Source organism: Stomoxys calcitrans, chromosome 4 (genome assembly GCF_963082655.1).
Source record: "Stomoxys calcitrans chromosome 4, idStoCalc2.1, whole genome shotgun sequence".
Classification (NCBI taxonomy): domain Eukaryota; kingdom Metazoa; phylum Arthropoda; class Insecta; order Diptera; family Muscidae; genus Stomoxys; species Stomoxys calcitrans.
The window spans coordinates 104,998,008-105,024,905 of NC_081555.1; the positions used below are offsets into that span (position 1 = coordinate 104,998,008).

Consider the following 26,898-nt stretch of genomic DNA (forward strand, 5'->3'; position numbering starts at 1 on the left):
TATATCTTGATATAGCCCCCATAAAGACCAATCCGCCGATTTAGGTTCTTAGGCCCATAAAAGCCATATTTATTATCAGATTTTATTGAAATTTGAGACAGTGAGACGTGTTAGGCCACTTGACATCTTTTTGTACCCTACACCACAGGATGGGGGTATACTAATTTCGTCATTCCGTTTGCAACTCCTCGCAATATTCGTCTAAGACCCCATAAAGTATATATATTCTTGATCGTCATGATATTTTAAGTCGATATAGCCATGTCCGTCCGTCTGTCCGTCGGTCTGTCTGTCGAAAGCACGCTAACTTATGAAGGAGAAACGCTATCCGCTTAAAATTTTGCACAAATACTTCTCATATGTGTAGGTCGGTTGGGATTGTAAATGGGCTATATCCGTCCATGTTTTGATATAGCTGTCATATAAACCGATCTTGGGTCTTGACTTCTTGAACCTCTAGAAGGCACAATTCTCATCCGATTGGAATGAAATTTTGCACGACGTGTTTTGTTACGGTATCCAACAATTGTGCTAAGTATGGTTCAAATCGGTCTATAACCTGATATTGCTTCCATATAAATCGATCTTGGGTCTTGATTTCTTGAGCCTCTAGGGTGCGCAATTCTTATCCGATTTTCAAGACGTATTTTGCTATGATATCCAACAACTGTGCCAAGTATGGTTCTAATCGGTTCATAATCTGGTATAGCTGTCATATAAACCGATCTTGGATCTTGAGTTCTTGAGCCCCTACAGGGCCCTTATCCGATTTTATTGAAATTTTGCACGTAGTATTTTGGTATCACTTCCGACAACTACTCTAAGTATGGTCTAAATCGGTCCATATTTTGATATAGCTGCCATATAACCGATCTGGGGTCTTGACTTCTTGAGCCTCAAAAGGGCGCAATTCTCGTCCGATTTAACTGAAATTTTGCACGTAGTGTTTTGTTATTACTTCCAACAACTGTGCTAAATATGATTCAATTCGGTCGAAAACCTGATATAACTGCCATATAAACCGATCTGACATCTTGACTTCTTGAGCCTCAAGAGGGCGTAATTATTATCCGAATTGGCTGAAATTTTGTACAACGGCTTCTCCCACGACCTTCAATATACGTGTCAAATATGGTCTGAATCGGTCTTCAGCCTGATACAGCTCCCCTATAAAACGATCTCCCTATTTTACTTTTTTAACCCCTAAAAGCCCCAATTCTTATTCGATTTCGCTGAAATTTTACACATAGACTTCTACTGTGGTCTCCAACACAAGACAATTAGCATAGCAATTATTTTCTTTTATCCTTTGTTTGTCTAAAAGGAGATACCGGGAAAGAACTCGATAAATGCGATCAATGGTGGAGGGTATATAAGAATCGGCCCGGCCAAACTTAGCACGCTTTTACTTGTTTCAATTTGGCCCAGATCGATCTAGATTTGGATATAGCTGCCATATAGACCGATCTTTCGATTTAAGGTCTTGGGCCCATAAAAGACGCTTTTATTGTCTGATTTCGCCGAAATTTTGGACAGTGACTTGTGCTAGAGCCTTCGAAATTCCTCTACAATGTGGCCCAGATCGGTTCAGATTTGGATTTAAAGTCTCGGCCCCATAAAAGGTGCATTTATAATCCGTTTTCGCTGAAATTTGACACAGTGACATAGTTCGGTCTATATTTGAATATAGCTCCAAAAAAGACCAATATTTTTTTCTACAAAATTGAACAATGACTTGTACTTATTAGACTACACAATTTCCGTGCCAAATTTGGTCCAAATCGGAGCATATTTCGATAAAGCTGCTATGGGGGTATAAATTATGCATTTCTCATCGGATTATAATGAAAGCTGGTTTACACATATATACCCGAGGTGGTGGATATCCAAAGTTCGGCCCGGCCGAACTTAACACTTTTTAACTGTTTATTTTTTTTTAGTGTAATTATTGGGTTGCCCAAAAAGTAATTGCAAATTTTTTAAAAGAAAGTAAATGCATTTTTAATAAAACTTAGAATGAACTTTAATCAAATATACTTTTTTTACACTTTTTTTCTAAAGCAAGCTAGAAGTAACAGCTGATAACTAACAGAAGATAGAATGCAATAACAGAGTCACAAGCTGTGAAAAAATTTTTCAACGCCGACTATATGAAAAATCCGCAATTACTTTTTGGGCAACCCAATAGTTGTGTAAGTCCTCACAATATCAGTGTAGAGTATGGTTCATAGCAGACAATTTGAATATATCGGCCATATATAGCGAGTCTGGACTCTGAGATTGAACTCTGGATCCTGCAATTGTCACCAAAATCCTTTTACTTGTCACCAGAGATGGCAACGGTAAGTCGCACCTGGTCATTCTACTGCCGGGAGCTACGAGCTATTGGCACGAATACAGAACTGTTAAGACATGTCTAAACTTACCCTTACAGAGTGGAAAGTCTCAAAGCTGTAATTCTAAGGCTTCCCTCTCGTCTTTCTCACAACATTACTGAGGCCACAGCCCATCGTTCATTCGAAAGTATCATTCAGAACCTCCCAAACAGTGGTCTAAATGGTGGTCTGTTGGTAAGAATCTCCAAATCGGCCGCGAACAAACCTTATATACAGACACAATTCCATGGCAGCCGGTTGTACGTACTGGATTGACCCAATGAAATCCTTCATCGGCAAGGGCTGCCGCCTCGGTGTATAACACACTCTTACAACAACAACACATTGACACATCGCTTAATCCCTATTTAGAATAGTTTTCGGAATCGTTAAAAAATCTTACAATATATTGCAAATAAAATATACCCCCTCTTATTATGCTGGTATAAAATGAGAGATTCTGAATTACAATATTGGTAATGGTTGTAAACAAATGAACATAATTTAGAAAAATTCTTTTAAATCAAAATTAATTTTTTTGCTAATTTTTTTTTTAATAATATAAAGCTGTGAAATTTGAAAAATAATTGCCATATGTGACAAACATTTTCAATTTATGCCAACGGCCTTTCCTCACAAATATATCCCATTTTCGAGGTGCAAGATGCATCGTTCCAAGCAAAAGGTTCTCTCGCTGCCCAGGTATGCACACAGTGTTCTTCACTTCTAAAGTTGTCTGGATTATTGCTGGACCAATTGGAGAATGTCATGCGTTTTCCAGAAGAGGCCCAATAAAATGGTCTATTAAAGTCTCGGTCACTATTAAACTCATCATTAGCTCCCAACCATAGATTATAAGGTTTTCCTGTGGAACAGCAAAAGGAAATGATTAACAACATATTTAAAACTTCGCAAAAAAAACCTACCAAAGAAAGAATCCAGAGCATTTAGAAGAACTTTATTCTTCTTGCCGGAATGCACTTCAACCAACTGATAACCACGGCGTGCGCATTCATGTAAAGCTTGGAACCAATTGTACTGCAAAATTAAAAAGTTTAGATAAAAAAAAAAAATCTTTCATTCTTTGTTCTTTATTTTTATACCTCTCCTTCTATTTCAATATAGAATTTTGTACCATCAGCCGCTGTGTGTAATTGAGGTTCTGCCGTCACACAATTCCATATGGTGACAAATAATACAATGCACAGAGAAAATGTTTTTAGTGTCCACATTTTCAAAAATCAAAAAAAGAATTAATTCTGCTGCCCTGTAGGCTGTGGTTTTTATATTTGTGTAGTGAGTTTGTATACATTGCACTTTAGCAACATTGCATTTTTTTTTTTTTGGCAATAGGTAATTGCCCCTTTGCAAACATGGTTTCACATTACTGAAGTGTTCCAGTTTTAAACAGGCGGTAATTCCACAAAAATGCAATGTTGCTAAAGTGCAACATTTACACACACACACACACATGGTATGTGTTTGCGGAAGCAATAAGTGAAAAACTAAAAAAAAATTAGATTTTTTAAAACAATAAATAAAACTTATCTTTGTAAATAAAGATTGTTAGAAAACACAATATTTTACCTAAGAATAAGATAAAAGTTGCTAAGTTCGAAATGTGATAACTTTGGCCGGGCATGGATTCTGGAACATGGATTCTGAAAACGAGCCAAAGAACCAAAACATTAAAATAACCAGTAAGGAAAGGCAAAAGTCGGGCGGTGCCGACTATATAATACCCTACACCACCTAGTGCATGTAGTACCTTTTATATGTAGTCAGACTTTAATTTGGATACCAATTGAAATTGCAATTTAAGACCTTGTAAGATTTTCCTACCATAGGACAAAAGATTTGAATTTCCACATCTTTAATATCTGCCATATCGGATAAAAGATTATATGGGAGTTATATCGAAACCTGTGCCAATTTTAATGACACATACTGGGACATGAAATAGAACATCTCACGCCCTAGATTGTAGAGATGTGACCAAATTTGTGGTTCTTACTGCCTCAAGAGTCCAAGTCGGATGAAATATACAGATTGGAGCTATATCTAAATTAGGACTGATTTTAATGACATTTTACGCACGTATTGACATTTTAAACGTCTCATGTAAAATCGGGCGAAATTGTGGATTCTACAGCCTTAAAAGGCCATATCGGATGGAAGATATATATGGTAGCTATATCTAAATCTAAACCGATTGTTATGAAATTTTGCGCACATTGAAGACGTCAAATAAAGCACCTCATGCAAAATTTTGTAAAGATCGTATCAAAATTTTGGCTCTTACAGCCTTAAAAAGCCAAATCGGATGAAAGATATATATGAGAGCTATATCTAAATCTGAACAGATTTTTATGAAATTTTGCACATGCATTGAGACTTCACAAAAACGTTTCCACGCCAAATTTGTTAATGATCGGAAAAAAATTGTGGCTTCTACAGCTTTAATAGTTCAAATCGGATGAAAGATATATATGGGAGCTATATCCAAATCTGAACCGATTAGTATGAAATTTTCCAGATATATTAAGTGCAGTAACAAAACAGTCCGTGCACAAATTTTGTGCAGATCGGTTGAAAATTGTAGCTACTACGGCTATTTAAGTGCAAATCGGGCGATACATATATATGGGAGCTATATCTAAATCTGAACCGATTTTTATGAAATTTCGCACACATATTAAGAAGTCAAATAAAACACCTTGTGCAAAATATTTTAAAGATCGGACTAAAACTGTGGCTTCTACAGCCATAAATGTCCATGTCGGATGAAAGATATATATGGGAGCTATATCTAAATCTGAACCGATTTTTATGAAATTTTGCACACTTATGTATGCCACAAATAAAATACCCAATGCCGAATTTGTGAAGATCGGACAAAAGTTGTGGCTTCTACAGCCTTAAAAAGCCATATCGAATGAAAGATATATATGGGAGCTTTATCTAAATCTGAACCGATATTTTTCAAAATCAATAGCGTTTGTCAATGGACCAAAAAAAGTGGCATGTGCAAAATTTCGTGACTATCGGACAACAAATATGAACTGCACTTTGATTACAAGAATACATGGACTCACAGACGGACAGACGGACATGGCTAAATTGTATCTAAAAGAGATTCTGAGTCGATCGGTATACTTATCAATGGGTCTAGCTCTTCTCATTCTTAGCGGTGCAAACAAATACACAAACTTATAAAAACCTGTACCACAGTGGTGGTGTAGGGTATAAAAATAAAATTAATATGCTAACTTTAAATTTATTTTCCTATTTACTTAGGGATATGACCATCCGTTTAAAATTTTGATCACTGATTCATTCTTATTTTGCTTCATAGAAGGCTATCCACTTATAATTTTTTACAAATTCTTTCTTTAATATTAGCATCTTTACCCTAAGAAGTAAAAAAAAAAGTTTAGTTCGGCCGAGCCGAACTTTGCACACCCACCATCTCGGGTATATATGTAAACCACCTTTCGTCATTATCCGGTGAAAATGCATAGTTATGTAGCTATATCGAAATATGGTCCTATTTGAACCAAGTCATCGTTCAATTTTGTAGAACAAAATCTTGATCTCTTTTGTAGTTATATCCAAATATAGACCAATCTGAACCATATTGGACATAGATGCCGAAAAGCCTAACATAAGTCACAGCGCTTTTTACAGTGCCAAGAGAGATCGTTCTATATGTCACCTATAACCAAATCTGGTCCAAATTAAACAAGGATATTAAAATCATCCTATTTTATTATAACTCCACTACTATACTACGTAGTTATATCTTAATAGTGGATGCCGAAAAGCCTAACATAAGTCACAGCGCTTTTTACAGTGCCAAGAGAGATCGTTCTATATGTCACCTATAACCAAATCTGGTCCAAATTAAACAAGGATATTAAAATCATCCTATTTTATTATAACTCCACTACTATACTACGTAGTTATATCTTAATAGTGGATAATCTCGATCACATTTTATTCAGGACCCGAGAACTGATATAGAAATTACATTTTCAGACAATACATCTGTTTATTATGGGATTAAGACCCTAAATTGGAAGATCGGTCTTTATGGTAGCCATATCTAAATATAGCTCGATCTGAAACATATTTGGGGTGGATGTCGGGAGGCTTGAAATAACTCACTGTTTCAAATTTCAGCAAAATCGGTTAGCAAATAAAGCTTTTATGGGCTTCAGACCCTTTATCAGCAGATCGGTCTATATGGCAGCTATATCTAAATAAAGTCCGATCAAAACCATATGGTCGGATGGTTGAAGGCCCACAACCATTCATTGTTTCAAATATCAGCGAAATCGGATGAAAAATAAAGCTTTTATAGGCTTCAGATCCCTTATCGGCAGATCGGTCTATATGGCAGCTAAATATTAATATAGTCCGATCTGAACCATATTTGGGTGTTTAAAATTTCAGCGAAATTTGCTAATAAATACAGCTTTTATGGGCTTCAGACCCCTCATCGGCAGTTCGGTCTATATGGCAGCTATATCCAAATATAGTCCGATCTAGACCATGTTTAGGTCAGATATTGGGAGGCTTAAAATAACTCACCGTTTCAAATTTCAGCGAAATCAGGTAATAAATGCAGCTTCTATGGGCTTCAGACCCTTAACCGGCAGCTATATCTAAATATAGTCCGATCTGAACCATATGTGGGTCAGATGTCGGGAGACGTAAAACTACTCACTGTTTCAAATTTCAGCCAAATCGCTTAACAAAAAAGCTTTTATGGGCTTCAGACACTTTATCAGCAGATCGGTCTATATGGCAGCTATATCCAAATATGGTCCGATTCGAACCGTTAAAGAACTTAACCAGCGTACATCAAGAAGACGTATATGTGCCAAGTTTTAGCTCAATATCTCAATTTTGAAGACTGTAGAGTGATTACAACAGACGGAGGACAGGCGGATAGACGGACAGACGAATAGACACACGGATATCGTTAAATCTTCTTAGAATTTTACGACGATCCGAACTATATATACTTTGTGGGGTCTCAAATTGATATTTCGATGTGTTGCAAACGGAATGACTAAATAAATACATCCCGTATCCTATGGTGATGTCTATAACAACACCATAATCTACAGAGCAGCAGACATTAATTCAATATTGATTTTTGAAAATGCGGACACGAAAAACATTCTTGCTGTGCTTTACATTATATGTCACAATATTTCATTGTGGCACTTTACAACTCCAATTACACCCACAAGGTAAGGAAACAAAGAACAACAAATTAAATAATGATTTTGTTTTCTTGTTAAACTTAAGATAAGTTAATCCTCATTTTTATACCCTCCACCATAAGATGGTGGGTATACTAATTTCGTCATTCTGTTTGTAACTACTCGAAATATTCGTCTGAGACCCCATAAAGTATATATATTCTTGATCGTCGCGAAATTTTATGTCGATTTAGCCATGTCCGTCCGTCTGTCCGTCCGTCCGTCCGTCTGTCTGTCGAAAGCACGCTAACTTCCGAAGGAATAAAGCTAGCCGCTTGAAATTTTGCACAAATACTTCTTATTAGTGTAGGTCAGTTGGTATTGTAAATGGGCCATATCGGTCCATGTTTTGATATAGCTGCCATATAAACCGATCTTGGGTCTTGACTTCTTGAGCCTCTAGAGTGCGCAATTCTTATCCGATTGGAATGAAATTTTGCACGACGTGTTTTGCTATGATATCCAACAACCATGCCAAGTATGGTTCAAATCGGTCTATAACCTGATATAGCTGCCATATAAACCGATCTTGGGTCTTGACTTCTTGAGCCTCTAGCGTGCGCAATTCTTATCCGATCAGAATGAAATTTTGCACGACGTGTTTTGTTATAATATCCAACAACTGTGGTAAGTATGGTTAAAATCGGTTCATAACCTGATATAGCTGCCATCTAAACCGATCTGGGGTCTTGACTTCTTGAGCCTCTAGAGTGCGCAATTCTTATCCGATTGAAATGAAATTTTGCACGACCTGTTTTGTAATGATATCCAACAACTGTGCCAAGTATGGTTTAAATCGGTCCATAACCTGATATAGCTGCCATATAAACCGATCTTGGGTCTTGACTCCTTGAGCCTCTAGAGGACACAATTCTTATCCGATTTGAATGAATTTTTGCACGAAGTATTTCGTTATGATATCCAACAACTGTGCTAAGTATGGTTCAAATCGGTTCATAACCTGATATAGCTGCCATCTAAACCGATCTGGGGTCTTGACTTCTTGAGCTTCTAGCTTCCTATCCGATTTGGCTGAAATTTTGCATGACGTATTTTATTTTTACTTTCAACAACTGTGTCAAATAAGGTTCAAATCGGTTCGTAACCTGATATAGCTGTCATATAAACCGATCTGGGATCTTGACTTCTTGACCCCTATAGGTCGCAATTATTATCCGATATGCCTGAAATTTTGTACGACGGATCCTCTCATGACCATCAACAAACGTGTTTATTATGTTCTGAATCGGTCTATAGCCTGATACAGATCCCATATAAATCGTTCTCTCTATTTTACTTCGTGAGCCCCAATGGGCGCAATTCTTATACGAATTGGCTGAAATTTTACACAGGTCTCCAACATATAATTTAATTGTGGTCCGAACCGGACCATATCTTGATATCGTTTTAATAGCAGAGCAACTCTTTTCTTATATCCTTTTTTGCCTAAGAAGAGATGCCGGGAAAAGAACTTGACAAATGCGATCCATGGTGGGGGGTATATAAGATTCGGCCCGGCCGAACTTAGCACGCTTTTACTTGTTTATTCTAATTTAAGCTCAGTGCCTTTTTTAATGCATATTCATATAGTCATTCCATCTGCAACACATCGTTATATACATTTCCAACAAAGCACGAGTATGTACATTTCCGACTGTAAAAAAATTTTAAGACGATTTAGTGATGTCCGTGCGTATGTCCATCTAGCAGTCCGTCAATTGCAATCACGCTACTGCGTTCGAATATTGAAATACAGAAATTATGAACAGATCCGTATTTCTGCAATACGCTAGTAAAGTTGTTGAACGGTCTAAATCGGGCCATAAATGAAAATAGCTGCTATAAAGACCGGTCTGCCGATTAAGGCTCATTTATTATCCGATTTCGCTGAAATTTGAAAGAGTAATTTTAATAAGACCCGTTGACATCCTTAGCGAATATGGTCGAGATGTAGTTGTCATCTAAGCCGATCTGCCTATTTAGGGTCTTAAGCCTATAAAAAACACATATATTACCATTTATTTCTGAAATTTGCAATAGTGAGTTTCATACGAAGCCACCGTAGCGCAGAGGTTAACATGTCCGCCTATGACGCTGAACGCCTGGGTTGGAATCCTGGCGAGACCATCAGAAAAAAAAATTTTTTTCACCGGTGGTTTTCCCCTCCCATCCTGCTGACGACTTTTGTGAGGTACTATGCCATGTAAAACTTCTCTCCAAAGAGGTGTCGCACTGCGGCTCGCCGTTCGGACTCGGTTATAAAAAGGAGGCCTCTAATCATTGAGCTTAAACTTGAATCGGACTGCACTTATTGATATGTGAGAAGTTTGCCCCTGTTCCTTAGTGGAATGTTCATGGGCAAAATTTGCATTTTGCATTTGAGTTTCATACGAACATCTATATCTAAGCCGAATATAGTCTAGATCAGCCTATATTTCTACCCTACACCACCACTGTGGTACAGGGTATTATAACTTTGTTCATTTGTTTGCAACGCTAAGAAGGAGAAGAGCTACACCCATTAATAAGTATACCGATCGGCTTAGAATCACTTGCTGATTCGATTTAGCTGTCCGTCTGTCCGTCGTTCCGTCTGTCTGTCCATATATTCTTGTGATCAAGTTACAGGTCGCATTTATTGTCCAAGTCTCTTTTTTGGCCCAAGGTCGAACGCTATTGATTTTGAACGAACTCGGTTCAGATTTAGATATAGCTCCCATATATATCTCTCTTCCGATATGGCCTTTTTAAACCCTGCACCATAGGATGGGGGTTTACTAATTTCGTCATTATGTTTGTAACACCTCGAAATATGCGTCTAATTGTCATGTCTTTTTAAGTCAAACAAACGATGTCCGTTCGTCCGTCCGTCCGTCTCTCTGTCGAAACCACGCTAACTTTCGAAGGAATAAAGCTAGGCGCTTGAAATTTTGCACAAATACTTTTTATTAGTGTAGGTCAGTTGGGGTTGTAAATGGGCCAAATCGGTCCATATTTTGATATAACTGCCTTATAAACCGATCGCGAGTCTTGAATTCTTGAGCCTTTAGAGGGCGCAATTCGTATCCGATTTAGGTGAAATTTTGCACGTGGTTTTTTGGTATCACTTTCAACAACTGTGCTAAGTATGATTCAAATCGGTTCATAACCTGATTGGCTGCCATGTAAACCGATCTTGGGTCTTGACTTCTTCAGCTTTTAGAGGCCGCAATTTTTATCCGAGTTGGTTGAAACTTTACACGTGGAGTTTTTTTATCACTTTCAACAACTGTGCTAAGTATGATTCTAATCGGTACATAACCCGATATAGCTGCCATATAAACCGATCTTGGATCTTGAATTCTTGAGCCGCTGGAGGGCGCAATTCATATCCGATTTGGCTGAAAATTTGCATGAGATGTTTTGTTATGACTTCCAATAACTATGTTAAAAATGTCGCAAATCGGTACATAACCTGATATAATTGCCATATAAACCGATCTGGTATCTTGACTTCTTGAGCCTCTAGAGGGTGCAGTTATTGTCCAATTTGGCTGAAACGGCTTCTTCCATGACCTTCAACACATATGTGAAATATGGTCTGAATCGATCTATAGCTTGATACAGCTCCCATATAAACCGATCTCCAAATTTTGTTCTTGAGCCCCTAAAAGGCACAATTCTTACTCGAATTGGCTGAAATTTAAAACAATGACTTTTACTATGTTCTCCAACATTCAGTTCATTTATAGCCCAAATTAGACTTCAACTTGATATAGCTCCAATAGCATAACAGTTCTTATTTATTATTCTTCGTTTGCCTAAAAAGATATTCCGCGCAAAGAACTCGACAAATGCGATCCATGGTGGAGGGTATATAAGATTCGGCCCGGCCTTTCTTAGCCGATCTTGTTTAATTATAGAAGCTACAATTTTGGTTTGATCTTTACAAAATCTGGCATGGGGTGTTTTATTCAACGTCCTCATATGTGTGCAATCGATTTCATTAAAATCGGTTCAGATTTAGATATAGTATCCATATATATCTTTTATTCTATAAGGAGTTTAAAGACTGTAGCATCCACAATCTTTACCAAATTTGGCTCCGGGTGCTTTATTTGACGTATTCATATTTGTGCAAAATTTCAAAAAAGATATATAGATATAGATATAGCACCCATATATACCTTTTATTCGATATAGAGTTTTAAGACTGTAGCAGCCACAATTTTGGTCCGATCTTTACCAAATTTTGCACGGGGTGCTTTATTTGACGTCTTCATATGTGTGCAAAATTTCACATCTCTACAATATAGGGCGTAAGATGTTCTATTTTATGTCCCAGTATGTGTCATCAAAATTGACACAGGTTTCGATATAACTCCTATATAATCTTTTATTCGATATGGTCTTTAAAGGATGTGGAAATCCAAAATTGTTGTCCTATCGTAGGAAAATCTTACTAGATTCTATTTAATACTTCAATTGGTATCCAAAGTAATGTCTGACTATATTTCGAGATAAGTTCAACATATAGAAAGTACTACATACACTAGGTGGGTAAGGGTATTATATAGTCTGCTCCGCCACACATAGGGTATTAAGCCCATAAAAGCCGCATTTATTACCTGATTTCGCTGAAATTTGGAACAGTAAGTTGGACTAGGCCCCCTTTTGCCCGAATTGAATACGGTTTTTACTAGGCTCCTAATATTCCTCCCGAATATGGTCCATATCAAGGCATATTTATATATAGTTGCCATATTGGCCGATCTATCGATACAGGACCTGAAACCCATAGAGGTCGTATTTATTACTCAATTTCGCTTGCAATGTGAAACTGTGTCTTGTAAAAGGCTTTTGGGCATCTGAAGCAAATGTGATTCAGATCGGCTCATGTAAATAAGATAATGTATACATCCATGGCGGTGGATACTCAAAGTTCGGCATGGCCAAAGAGAATGCATTTTTACTTGTTTTTAAGTGCATTTTGATTGTTTTGCGGGCAAAAATCGAATTCAGTGCTAGGCTTAACAACAAGAAACAAGAATTTTTAGGGGATTTTTTTTTTGCTTCTTAAGCCTTACAAATAACCCATTTTTCGATGTGCTGTAAAAACTGCAACACGCCTTCTAAAACTGGTGCTGATGCAGGCCTAAATTGACATATTTTGCAGGCCCTTTACCAGGCCTTGTAAATTGTCATATTTTGCAGGCCCTTTACCAGGCCTTGTAAATTGATATATTTTGCAGGCCCTTTACCAGGCCTTGTAAATTGACATATTTTGCAGGCCCTTTACCAGTCATATTTCGAACAAAGAATGGTGCATGACACCTTGCCTATAGCACGCAATGTTAATTTGAAATAGTGTTTACATTTACGTTAGTGTACCACTGGCTGCCTTTGCAGGCTTGTAGACATGCCCCCATTTTGCCTCTTTCCGCCACTGGGTTATTTCATTGTTTAACCTACTACTAATCGAACTTAAGTTTAAAGTTTAAAAATCACGTAGTTCTATTTTTTTGGTCTTAGCTATATGGTCCTTATCTTTATAAAATTGTCTTTGCTTTGTCTCGATGTGAACCCCAATTTAAAAATGCTTGCAAAATAAACAAGTGTTTTTAGGGGATTTTTTTTTTTTTTGAAAATTAAAATCCAACACATGATATCAATATTAAGCTGATAAGAAGCTCCCATTGAATTTCGGAGCATCAAAAAATATATAAAAGCCTCAATCAAAAGCGCAGCAGATGTTCTTTCGATTTTGAGTTTTGAAAATGTGGACACTTAAAACGTACTCGCTGCGCTTTGTTTTATTGGTCACAATATTGAATTGTGTCAGCGCAGAACCGCAATTACATGCAGCGGCTGATGGTACAAAATTTTATATTGAAATCGATGGAAAGGTAAGAAAACAAGAAAAAAAAAATATTGATAAGAAACATTAATGTAATGCTCTTTTAAAAATTTTCTTCTGGCAGTACAATTGGTTTCAAGCTTTACACGAATGCGCTCGCCGTGGTTATCAGTTGGTTGAAGTACATACCGGCCAAAAGCATAATGTTCTAATGAATGCTTTGGATTCATTCTTTGGTAATTGTGGTTTGAAAAACATCTAAAAAATATTATTAACCAATTGCTTTTTGCCTGCTGTAGGAAAGCCACATAACCTATGGCTGGGAGCCAATGATGAGTATAATAGTGAGCGAGACTTTAATAGACCCTTTTATTGGGCCTCTTCTGGAAAACGCATGATATTCTCCTATTGGTCCAGCAATAATCCAGACAATTATAGAAATAATGAGCACTGCGTGCATACCTGGACAGAGAGAGAACATTTTGCTTGGAACGATGCACCTTGCACCTCGAAAATGGGCTATGTTTGTGAGCAGAAAACTGTGCCATAGTATGAGTATTACATATAACAATACTAAATATTTAAAATCCATTCAAAAAGTTAAATAAACTGAGTTTTTTGAATTTTATTTTATAAAAATCAACCAAAATTGTAAAAAGATGTTCAACATTCATATACCCTCCACCAGGGACGCAGCCAGGGGGGTGGCTATCCGGCCAACCTCTTTTTTTCTTAAGATAAAGTGCAAAGAAAAATGTTATACCTTGCACCACCACTGTGGTATAAGTTGCTATAACTTAGTGCATTAATTAAAAAAACACCCAGAAGGAAGAGAGATGGATCCATTGATAAGTATACCTATCGGCAGAGAACCACTTTCTGATTCGATTAATCTATGTCCGCCTGTCTGTCTGTCCTTGTTAATTTATATACAAAGTGCAGTTCGCAAAATTTCGTCCGATCGTCTCAAAACTTGGTATAGCCATGCTTTTCGGCACAGAGGCGAAGCCTATTGAAAATGGTAAAAAAATTGAAAATGAAAAAATGGACGGAGGGACGGACGGACGGAGGGACGGACGGAGGGACGGACGGAGGGACGGACGGAGGGACGGACGGAGGGACGGACGGAGGGACGGACGGAGGGACGGACGGAGGGACGGACGGAGGGACGGACGGAGGGACGGACGGAGGGACGGACGGAGGGACGGACGGAGGGACGGACGGAGGGACGGACGGAGGGACGGACGGAGGGACGGACGGAGGGACGGAGGACGGACGGAGGGACGGACGGAGGGACGGACGGAGGGACGGACGGAGGGACGGACGGAGGGACGGACGGAGGGACGGACGGAGGGACGGACGGAGGGACGGACGGAGGGACGGACGGAGGGACGGACGGAGGGACGGACGGAGGGACGGACGGAGGGACGGACGGAGGGACGGACGGAGGGACGGACGGAGGGACGGACGGAGGGACGGACGGAGGGACGGACGGAGGGACGGACGGAGGGACGGACGGAGGGACGGACGGAGGGACGGACGGAGGGACGGACGGAGGGACGGACGGAGGGACGGACGGAGGGACGGACGGAGGGACGGACGGAGGGACGGACGGAGGGACGGACGGAGGGACGGACGGAGGGACGGACGGAGGGACGGACGGAGGGACGGACGGAGGGACGGACGGAGGGACGGACGGAGGGACGGACGGAGGGACGGACGGAGGGACGGACGGAGGGACGGACGGAGGGACGGACGGAGGGACGGACGGAGGGACGGACGGAGGGACGGACGGAGGGACGGACGGAGGGACGGACGGAGGGACGGACGGAGGGACGGACGGAGGGACGGACGGAGGGACGGACGGAGGGACGGACGGAGGGACGGACGGAGGGACGGACGGAGGGACGGACGGAGGGACGGACGGAGGGACGGACGGAGGGACGGACGGAGGGACGGACGGAGGGACGGACGGAGGGACGGACGGAGGGACGGACGGAGGGACGGACGGAGGGACGGACGGAGGGACGGACGGAGGGACGGACGGAGGGACGGACGGAGGGACGGACGGAGGGACGGACGGAGGGACGGACGGAGGGACGGACGGAGGGACGGACGGAGGGACGGACGGAGGGACGGACGGAGGGACGGACGGAGGGACGGACGGAGGGACGGACGGAGGGACGGACGGAGGGACGGACGGAGGGACGGACGGAGGGACGGACGGAGGGACGGACGGAGGGACGGACGGAGGGACGGACGGAGGGACGGACGGAGGGACGGACGGAGGGACGGACGGAGGGACGGACGGAGGGACGGACGGAGGGACGGACGGAGGGACGGACGGAGGGACGGACGGAGGGACGGACGGAGGGACGGACGGAGGGACGGACGGAGGGACGGACGGAGGGACGGACGGAGGGACGGACGGAGGGACGGACGGAGGGACGGACGGAGGGACGGACGGAGGGACGGACGGAGGGACGGACGGAGGGACGGACGGAGGGACGGACGGAGGGACGGACGGAGGGACGGACGGAGGGACGGACGGAGGGACGGACGGAGGGACGGACGGAGGGACGGACGGAGGGACGGACGGAGGGACGGACGGAGGGACGGACGGAGGGACGGACGGAGGGACGGACGGAGGGACGGACGGAGGGACGGACGGAGGGACGGACGGAGGGACGGACGGAGGGACGGACGGAGGGACGGACGGAGGGACGGACGGAGGGACGGACGGAGGGACGGACGGAGGGACGGACGGAGGGACGGACGGAGGGACGGACGGAGGGACGGACGGAGGGACGGACGGAGGGACGGACGGAGGGACAGACATGGGTAGATCGATTTAAAATTACATAACGATCCAGAATATATACTCTTTATGGAGTCTTGCACGAATATTTTGAGGCGTTACAAACGGAATGACGAAATTGGTATACCCCCATGCTATGGTGGAGGGTACAGTTATTATACCCACCACCGAAGGATGGGGGTATATTCATTTTGTCATTCCGTTTGCAACACATCGAAATATCCATTTCCGACCCTATAAAGTATATATATTCTTGATCAGCGTAAAAATCGAAGACGATCTAGACATGTCCGTCCGTCTGTCCGTCTGTCTGTTGAAATCACGCTACAGTATTTAAAAATAGAGATATTGAGCTGAAATTTTGCACAGATTCTTTTTTTGTCCATAAGCAGGTTAAGCTCGAAGATGGGCTATTTCGGACTTTGTCTTGATATAGCCTCCATATAGACCGATCCGCCGATTTAGGGTCTTAGGCCGATAAAAGCCACATTTATTATCCGATTTTGCTGAAATTTGGGACAGTGAGTTGTGTTAGGCCCTTCAACATCCTTCGTCAATTTGGCTCAGATCGGTTCAGATTTGGATATAGCTGCCATATAGACCAATCCTCCGATTTGGGGTCTTAGGTCCACAAAAGCCACATTTATTATCCGATTTTGATGAAATTCGGGACAGTGAATTGTGTTAGGCCCATCAACATTCTCCGTCAATTTGGCTCAGATCGGTGCAGATTTGGATATAGCTGCCATATAGACCGATTTCTTGATTTATGGTTTTGGGCCCATAAAATTCTCATATATTGCCCGATGTCGCCGAAATTTGGGACAGTAAGTTAGGTTAAGGGCCTTGACATACATCTGCAATATCGCACAGATCGGTCCAGATTTGGATGTAGCTGCTATATAGACCGATATCTCGATTTAAAGTCTTGGCCCCATAAAAGGCGCATTTATTGTCCGATTTCGCCGAAATTTGGGACAGTGCTTTGTATTATGCTCTTCGACATTTTTATGCAACTTGTCCCAAATCCGTCCAGATTTGGAAATAGCTGCAATGTAGAGCAATATCTCTATTTAAAGTCTTGGCCCCATAAAAGGCGCACTTATAATCCGATTTCACTGAAGTTTGACACAGTGTCTTACATTAGGCTTTTCGACATCCGTGTCGTATATAGTTCAGATCGGTTTATTTTTAGATTTAGCTAGTATACTTATTAGTATTTGGTCCAAATCGGAACCTATTTTGATATAACTGATATGGGACATAAGGTATGAAATTTTCATCGAATGTTGATGAAAGGTGGTTTACATATATACCCGAGGTGGTGGGTATCCAAAGTTCGGCCCGGCCGAACTTAACGCCTTTTTATTTCTTTTTTTGTAGTTTAGTTTATACATGCTCATCACTGCTCATCATACATGCAGATATGTAGCCTACGTATTATGCTTCCTGTTAACCTGACGCTAACCGTTTCTATAGCCATGAACAGAATCCAAAGAAATTACTCAGCAAATGATGTTGTCCGTATATCTTGTTTCTTAGTTTTCTTGTTCTCATATACCTTCCTCAGATATGTGACTGTATTAAAATGGCAAAGTACATTGCAAATTGGCAGCATTGCAGAAGGCATTTGGTTCTTTAACAAAAAGTAATGAAGGAATCCCACCAAATTGACCAAGCAATCAGTAGAGAAGTGACTGTTAAGTGCTGACTGATGGATAAAAGGAGAGTCCTACTCTTATTGAATGTAAAATAAGCTTTGAGTTCACTTTACTGTACGTACACCTTATTTGTCAAAGGGCTTGTTAAAAATGTCCTTTGGTCTGTTCATTGATGTCATGCAAAGAAGAGAATAACAAATGACTGAATAACGAATCAATGATATTCCGTACACGAAAAATGGAATTATTTTCTTCCTCCTTCGCAGAAATGTTTACAATTCGAATGTGAAACAAGTAAAAGCGTGCTAAGTTCGGCCGGGCCGAATCTTATATACCCTCCACCATGGATCGAATTTGTCGAGTTCTTTTCCCGGCATCTCTTCTTAGGCAAAAAAGGATATAAGAAAAGAGTTGCTCTGCTATTAAAACGATATCAAGATATGGTCCGGTAAAATGTCAGCCAATTCGTATAAGAATTGCGCCCATTGCGGCTCACGAAATAAAATAGAGAGAACGATTTATATGGGATCTGTATCGGGCTATAGACCGATTCAGACCATAATAAACACGATTGTTGATGGTCATGAGAGGATCCGTCGTACAAAATTTCAGGCATATCGGATAATAATTGCGACCTCTAGGGGTCAAGAAGTCAAGGTCCCAGATCGGTTTATATGGCAGCTATATCAGGTTGTGAACCGATTTGAACCTTATTTGACACAGTTGTTGAAAGTAAAAATAAAATACGTCATGCAAAATTTCAGCCAAATCGGATAGGAATTGCGCCCTCTAGAAGCTCAAGAAGTCAAATCCACAGATCTGTTTATATGACAGCTATATCAGGTTATGGACCGATTTCAACCATACTTGGCACAGTTGTTGAATATCATAACAAAACACGTCGTGCGAAATTCCATTCCATTCGGATAAGAATTGCGCACTCTAGAGGCTCACGAAGTCAAGACCCAAGATCGGTTTATATGGCAGCTATATCAGGTTATGAACCGATTTGAACCATACTTGGCACAGTTGTTGGATATCATAACAAAATACGTCGTGCAAAATTTCATTCTGATCGGATAAGAATTGCGCACGCTAGAGGCTCAAGAAGTCAAGACCCAAGATCGGTTTATATGGCAGCTATATCAGGTTATATACCGATTTGAACCATACTTGGCACAGTTGTTGGATATCATAACAAAACACGTCGTGCAAAATTTCATTCCAATCGGATAAGAATTGCGCACTCTAGAGGCTCAAGAAGTCAAGACCCAAGATCGGTTTATATGGCAGCTATATCAAAACATGGACCGATATGGCCCATTTACAATACCAACCGACCTACACTAATAAGAAGTATTTGTGCAAAATTTCAAGCGGCTAGCTTTACTCCTTCGGAAGTTAGCGTGCTTTCGACAGACAGACGGACGGACGGACGGACGGACGGACGGACGGACGGACGGACGGACGGACGGACGGACGGACGGACGGACGGATGGACGGACGGACAGACGGACGGACATGGCTAGATCGACATAAAATTTCACGACGATCAAGAATATATATACTTTATGGGGTCTCAGACGAATATTTCGAGTAGTTACAAACAGAATGACGAAATTAGTATACCCCCCATCTTATGGTAGAGGATATAAAAACGCTTGGAATGCAGATAAGATGAGAGCAAGTAAAAGCGTGCTAAGTTTGGCCGGGCCGAATCCTATATACCCTCCACCATGGATCGCATTTGCAAAGTTCTCAAGTCCCGGTATCTCCTTATAAGGAAACGAAGGAGTGGAAAGCAAAATGTTAAGTAAGTCTAATTATTTGAGTAAAACCCAAATATGTCGAATATTTTAAATTTTGTGAAAAAAATGTATCTTCCAAAAATTTGGAATAAATTTTACCCACATTTCTTGACGGAAATACCCACAATCCAGATTTGAATATAGCTGCCATAAGGACCGATCTCTCGATATGGGCCCATAAAACTCGAATTTTTTTCCGATTTTGCCAAAATTTCAGACAGTGAGTTGCGTTAGACCCTTTGACCTCATTTTTCAATTGGGCCCAGATCGATTTGTTGATATCGGAAAGGGGCGGACCCTTCCCCGTTACCCCAAAAATACCACTCAAAATCACAAGTGGGCCGATAAAGACAATATGTATATCAAATGAAAGATATTGAAGAGTAGCATACGAATATGGTATTAAAAATTGGGTCCAAGTACCCAGAAAGTTGCCCTAACCCCAAAATGTCTAAAAGCAGACAAATTGAACGTCCATATCAATATGAGGCTCGAATGAAAGGTATTGGGGTGTAGATTACGAATCTGGCATACAAAATCAGATCGGAGTATAGAGTCACTCACCCCCCAAAAACACCCCAAATGGGCATATGAACCCATTATGACTATATGGGACACGGTTTGCTTGTTTATTCCATAGAATCAAAAACGGCTGAATTGATTTTCTTATAATTTTCGCAGATTGTGTAGTTTGATCTGGAAGAAACATTGCCCCAAAAACGTTACCCAAATCCAAGAAAGAACGAATTTGGTATCTATTTTCAGGGCAAAGAGTCGGTGGCCACCCCAGCCCCCAAAACACCCATCAAACGGTTCATATATACCAACCATGGCAACATGGGGCTCATGTTAAAGGAATTTGGGACTGGAACATGAATTTGATATCCATATTTGAATCGAATTGATACTTGTACTTTTCGGTAAATTTACACTCATTTTCGGGACAAAGACCCCTGGGGGACCACCCTACACTCAAACAGAACATATTTACCGATAATGCCATTATGGGGCTCAAATAAAATGTATTTAGAATTAGATCATACAACTTATATTTACTTTAAGGGCCAAGTGTCTGAGTAGCCACCCCAACCCCGAAATACCCCCTAAACTCGAAATATATACCAGCACTGTTATATAGGACTTAAAAGAAAGACATTTGGCAGTAGAGTAAAAATTTGCCTATAAATCGAGCAAGGGCAAACTTCTGACACAACAATAAGTGCTTTTCGATTTAAGTTTGAACACAATGATAAGGATCTCTTTATAGCCGAGTCCGAACGGCGTGCCGCAGTGCGACACCTCTTTGGGAAGCAATTTGTACCAGACCATGCATGGCATGGTAACTCGCAAATTTCGGCAGTATTAAGAGGGGATAACCACCGCTTTAAATGTTGTCCGATGTTCTTGCCAGGATTCGATCGCAGGCATTAAGCGTCATAGACGGACAAAGGCTGCAGTGGCACGAATTATATATCCAATATTCAGGGCGAAATGTCCTCATCCTAAAAAGATTTTAGAGAGTTAAAGAAGGCGCAGCGGAACGGGCCGGTTTGGCTAATCACGATGCTGATCATTTTTCGGGCTAAGTGCGTGGGTGGCCGCGCAAAGGACATATTTGTGGAATATGTGATTAAGCTCAAATATTATATGTAGCTCAAATGTGAATTTCTGGAGTAGAGAATGAATCTGTTATCCACTTTCGGGTCAAAGGGCTTGGAAACTCTAATCCACCACCAAAACCAAGTGAATGAAGTAGATCCCGATATCCAAACTTTAATGGATGGACCCTCCCCTTACCCTATTTTCAAAAACGCCACATCTCGGAGTTGGGTGGGTCGATTTACACGAAATTTAGTTTGTTTATAATAACTCAAGAACAGAAATTTGGTATACTTATTTCAGGCTCGACGTCTAGGGCGTTTGCCCCACCTCCAAAGCCCGCCAAATGCAAATTTAAACCAATAATGACAATATTAGACTCAAATGAAAGGTATTTAAGACTAGAGCACGAATCTGATACATGGGGCTCTACCTCACCCTCAAAAACATCCCCATATCGGACTTATTTACCGACCATACCAATAAAAGGCTCAAATGAAAGAAATTTGGGAGTTGAGCACCAATATGATATCCAATATCATATTGGTGCTCAAGGCCTAACCAGCACCCCAGAGAGATAAAATTAGAGAGTGAAGGAAGGCACAGCGGAGCGGGTCCTGTCCAGCTAGTTATTCTTATATGAATTGATTTATTTTCAAGTTGTTTGCTTGTTAGGACGAAGATCTTTAAATTTTAAAATTTTTGTTTATTTTGGTAAGCACATGGTACGCTCAAGATTCAATGCACCTGTTGGAAGTTGTATTGATGGCTTCGAACGTTAGACGACAGCAACGGCTCTCGCTGTTGCTCCGTATGTAGTTGCAAATTTTGCCCATGATCATTCCACTAAGGAACAGGGGCAAACTTCTCACATATCAATGAGTGCAGACCGATTTAAGTTTTTAAGCTCAACGATAAGGGGCCTCCTTTTTATAGCCGAGTTCCAACTGCGTGCCGCTGCGCGAAACCTCTTCGGAGTGAAAGTTTTGCATGGCATAGTACCTCACAAATGTTGCCAGCATTAGGAGGGGAAAGCCACCGCTGAAAATTTTTTCCGATGGTCTCGCCAGGATTCGAACCCAGGCGTTCAGCGTCATAGGCGGACATGCTAACCACTGCGCTACGGTGGCCAACATTGTCCAGGTTCGAATCACGGCCGGGAAGTACAGCTAATAGACAGGGTTGCCGAGCGTGGATAATGTGATATTTGTATCATAGGGTCGTTAGCGCAATAAATTCGGTACAAGTACAACATACCAACGTACGGCTCCTGAAGCCTTCGCACCGAATATGACTGATTTAATTAGTGTACATTTTTAGCAGAATCAATGATGGCGCGTAGACAAATATTTGGTCCAGCCGAACTTGGCCAATTTTTACAGACTTAATTTAATCTCTGGGTTTTCAGTTTTTCCACTTGGCCCGGCAGATTCATGCAACCCGTTCATGGTGGCGTTTACTTTAACTTAATTTCAAATCATTTAATTCTACACTTTACCATAAAAGGCTTTTTTAAACGAGATTTTCTCAATGTCTTTAAATCCACTAGGCTTACTACTGACTCCAGTCAAAAAACCCACAAAAAACCCTGCCTGATTCAATCAACTCAATGACCTCAAAAATAAACGTTGTCACGCATTATTTGCATAGCTTATTTGACCGTTACATGACTGTTGTGAGTTGTTTCCTTCCGCTTGCCATCCTTTCGAAAATGATTCTGTTTCATTTGTACTCTTTTTTCCAAATTAAGGTAAAAATTTTCGGAGGGTGTTTTTTATGCTTAGTGAAGCATGTAGTGTGCCGAAAAAATTATTTCTTTTGTTTGCCTTCCGATTTGCCCCTTATGTCATCTTTAGTGTGATGGGATTTTTTTTCGGCGTTTAGGGCTTTACTTGTGAACTTTTTATGATGTGTCAATGTAATCATTTGAGTGCGTTTTCATTTCCTTCAACTTCAGTTGCTGCATAATGATCCCCCAATGCTTTCCGCAACTTTTTTTTTTGTATTTGCATGCAAAAGAGTGAGTGGGGAATTAACACATAGTACAGGGTTTTTAGCTCGAAGAATGCTATTTTTTGCCATTGCAACTTATGTGTCACGAAGTATAAATCAATTTAATGTAACAAGTAAAAGCGTGCTAAGTTCAGCCGGGCCGAATCTTAAGTACCCTCCACCATCAGAATTGCGCCCTATAGAGGCTGAAGAATCGCAATAAGGACATCGGTTTATATGGGAGCTATACCAAGCTTCAGTGAGATTTAGGCCATATTTGACATGAATAATAGGAGTCATAGAGAAAGTCGTTGTGCGAAATTTGAGCCAAATCGGATAAGAATTGCGTCCTCTAGAGGCTTAAACCTTCAAATCGGGAGATCGGTTTATATGGGAGCTATATTAGGTTATACACCGATTCAGCCACATGTTTTTAAAACATCATTGTGCAATATTTCAGCAAAATTGGATATGAATTGCGACTCAAGAAGTGTAATCGAGAAATCGGTTTAAATACGAGCAATATATCTAAATGTGACCCCATATGGCCCATTTAAATCCCAACCTTCCCAACCAATCTTCAGAATTGGGAGCATTTGTGCAAAAATTTTCAAGCGTCTAGCTTTATAGTCTCGTATGTTAACGTGCTTTCCACAGCGAACAGACGGGCATACATATCTGAAAAATTAAAATTTGCCCATGAACATTCCACTAAGGAACTGGGGCAAACTTATGACATATCACTGAGTGCTGTACGATTTAAATTTTCCTCTTTATAGCCGAGTCCAAACGGCTTGCTGCAGTGCGATACCTCTTTGGGGAGAACTTTTAACATGGCATAGTAGCTCACAAATGTCGCCAGCATTAGGAGAGGATAGCCATGGTTAGTTCGACTTAAAATGTCATGGACAATTTTATCTAGACTATATATACGTCATGAGGTCTTAGACCAACGGAATGACGATGTTAGCTTGTAGAACCAAATATTGGTCTTTCTGGTAGCCAAATATAGACCGATCGGAATCATAAATGTCACGGATGTCGAAAAGCCTAACATAGGTCACTGTGTCAAGTTTAAGCGATATCGGATTATAAATGTGCCTTTTATGGGGCCACGACTTTAAATCGAGAGATTGTTTTATATGGTAGCTATATCAAAATCTGAACCGATCCGGGGCAAATTAAAGAGGGCTGACGAAGCACCTAACATAACTTACTGTCCCAAATTTAGGCGAAATCGGACAATAAATGTGCCTTTTATGTGCCCACAGCCTTAAATCATGAAATCGGTCCATATGACAGCTATATCCAAATCTGAAGCGATCTGGACCAGATTGCAAAATGTTGTCGAAGAACCTAACACAACTCACTGTTCCAAGTTTCGGCAAAATCTGACATTAAATGCGCCTTTTATGGGCCCAAAACCCTCTATCGAGAGATCGATCTATATGACACCTATATTCAAATCTGGACCGATCTGAACCAAGTTGAAGAAGAATTTTGGCGAAAACGGACAATAAATGCGCCTTTAATGGGCCCAAGACCTTAAATCGAGATATCGGTCTATGTGGCAGCTATATCCAAATCTGGACCGATCTGGGCAAAATTAAAAGGGATGTTGAAGGACCTAACATAACTCACTGTCCCAAATTTCAGCAAAATCGGATAATAAATGTGGCTTTTATGCGCCTAAAACCCTAAATCGGCGGATCGCTCTATATGGGGGCTATATTAAGATATAGTGCGATATAGCCCATCTTCGAACTTAATCTGCTTATGAACAAAAAAAGAATCTGTGCAAAGTTTCAGCTCAATATACGGACATGGTTCTAGTTCATCTTAGATTATTATGAGGATCAAGAATACATAAACTGTATAGGATCGGAAATGGATATTCGATGTGTTGCAAACGGAATGACAAAATGAATATACCCCCATCCTTGGTAATTGCTGATGGACCTTTGGCTTTTACTAGCGTGGATTCTGCTAAAGATTTATACAAATTGGTGATAATCAAATCGGGCAATAATTGACGTTTCTACGCTGCAAGGTAATCAATAGGGCGATCGGTTCATACGGAGGCCATATCAATTTATTGAGACATCTAGGCAACATTTAGTACCAAGTCGGATGAAAATTGAATTGATGGGGATCAAGAATTAAAGTCGAAGGATCAGTTTAAATGGGATCTTACTTTTATTGGAGCCCAAGGAGATTAGAGGGTGGGACTATGAATGCAGTCAGCAGGGTATACCAGGGCATACCGTGGCTCATCGGCTCCATCTCTATCAGACACTGTGCAATACACTGCCGGTTGCTTTGAGGTATAAAAAATCGGGCAAATAGAAAGCGCAGATGGTGGCTTAGTGTCGCTGGCTGTTAGGACTACAAAAACATGATTTACTCAAGGCTAGACGGAGGCACTAAGGTATGCGAAATGTGAGAAGACAGTCGGAAGGGGGCTTGCAAGTGGTTTCTGTGTATGAGGGGCATAGGGCAAAACGCTGGCTGTTTTATTAACCGAGACGTATTTCACTCACGTGTGATTAAAGGATGTTTTTGTAGATGGATAGAAAATATCGCCCATCAATGGCTTATTATTGCCTGTATTTAATGCTTACAGAAACGTAACGCACTTAAATCACACTCGCGACTTGTCGAGGCACTACTTAATAGAAACGGGAGATAAATGAACAGATCGTACACGTGAGAAATGACTCAAAGGATCTCTGGCGTATTCAGAAAGCTCTCGTTTTGAGTATTTTATTCATATTGCACTTGTCTCATCTTCCACTATTCTTACTAGGCCCATTCTCCAGGCTTAACTCATCGTACTTAAAAAAACAAATAAAATCGTGCTAAGTTTGGTCAGGCCGAATCTTATATACCCTCCGCCATGGATCGCATTTGTCGAGTTCTTTGCCCGATTTCTCTTTATAGGCAAACAAAAGAATATGGACAAAAATTGCTACACTATTGGAGCTATACCAAGTTATGAACCGATTGAGGCCAAACCTGTTTTGGCTGTTGGAAATCAAAGTAGAAGTCATTATGCCAAATAGGATAAGAATTGCGCCCCATAGTGGCTGAAGAAGCAAAATCAGGAGATCTGTTTATATGGGTGCCATATCATATTATAGACCGAATCAGTTCATATTTAGCATGTATGTCCTTATTGGCTGAAATTTTGAACGTTGTGTTTTGGTATCACTTTCAATAATTGTGCTAAATAAGGAACAAATAACCTGATAAAGCTGCTATATAAACCGATCTGGGATCTTGATATCTTAGACCAATCTAATGCAACAGAACACTAAAATGGATTTTTACAAGCCAATTTCCCTGAAAACATTGCCTGGCTTGGGTATAAATACCACCCTTGCCTTCTGCCAGGCTTTTGGAGTATTTGCAAGCCCTAGTGGCCACATGGGGCTACAGGTAGTCTGTCTTCTTCTGTAGTATCGGCGGATCATATGTAAATATATAAAACCCTTAAATAAGCTTAGTCTGACAACTCACAAACTATGATATTTTCA

At 40.9% G+C, this 26,898-nt stretch overlaps 2 protein-coding genes across 2 annotated transcripts; one reads left to right on the plus strand and one right to left on the minus strand.

Annotated features, from left to right (window-relative positions):
• Positions 1–2,888: 2,888 nt before the first annotated feature.
• LOC106088943 (lectin subunit alpha-like) lies at positions 2,889–3,628 on the minus strand. The gene is made up of 3 exons (XM_013254656.2): positions 3,479–3,628; positions 3,302–3,413; positions 2,889–3,240 (listed from the first exon to the last, which is right to left on the minus strand). The coding sequence occupies exons 1-3, from the start codon at positions 3,605–3,607 to the stop codon at positions 2,990–2,992; spliced, it is 492 nt and encodes a 163-aa protein (XP_013110110.1). The 5' UTR covers positions 3,608–3,628; the 3' UTR covers positions 2,889–2,989.
• A 9,756-nt stretch (positions 3,629–13,384) lies between these two features.
• On the plus strand, positions 13,385–14,127 carry LOC106088948 (lectin subunit alpha). Its single transcript, XM_059366843.1, has 3 exons — positions 13,385–13,533; positions 13,609–13,720; positions 13,784–14,127. The coding sequence occupies exons 1-3, from the start codon at positions 13,405–13,407 to the stop codon at positions 14,032–14,034; spliced, it is 492 nt and encodes a 163-aa protein (XP_059222826.1). The 5' UTR covers positions 13,385–13,404; the 3' UTR covers positions 14,035–14,127.
• Positions 14,128–26,898: the final 12,771 nt, after the last annotated feature.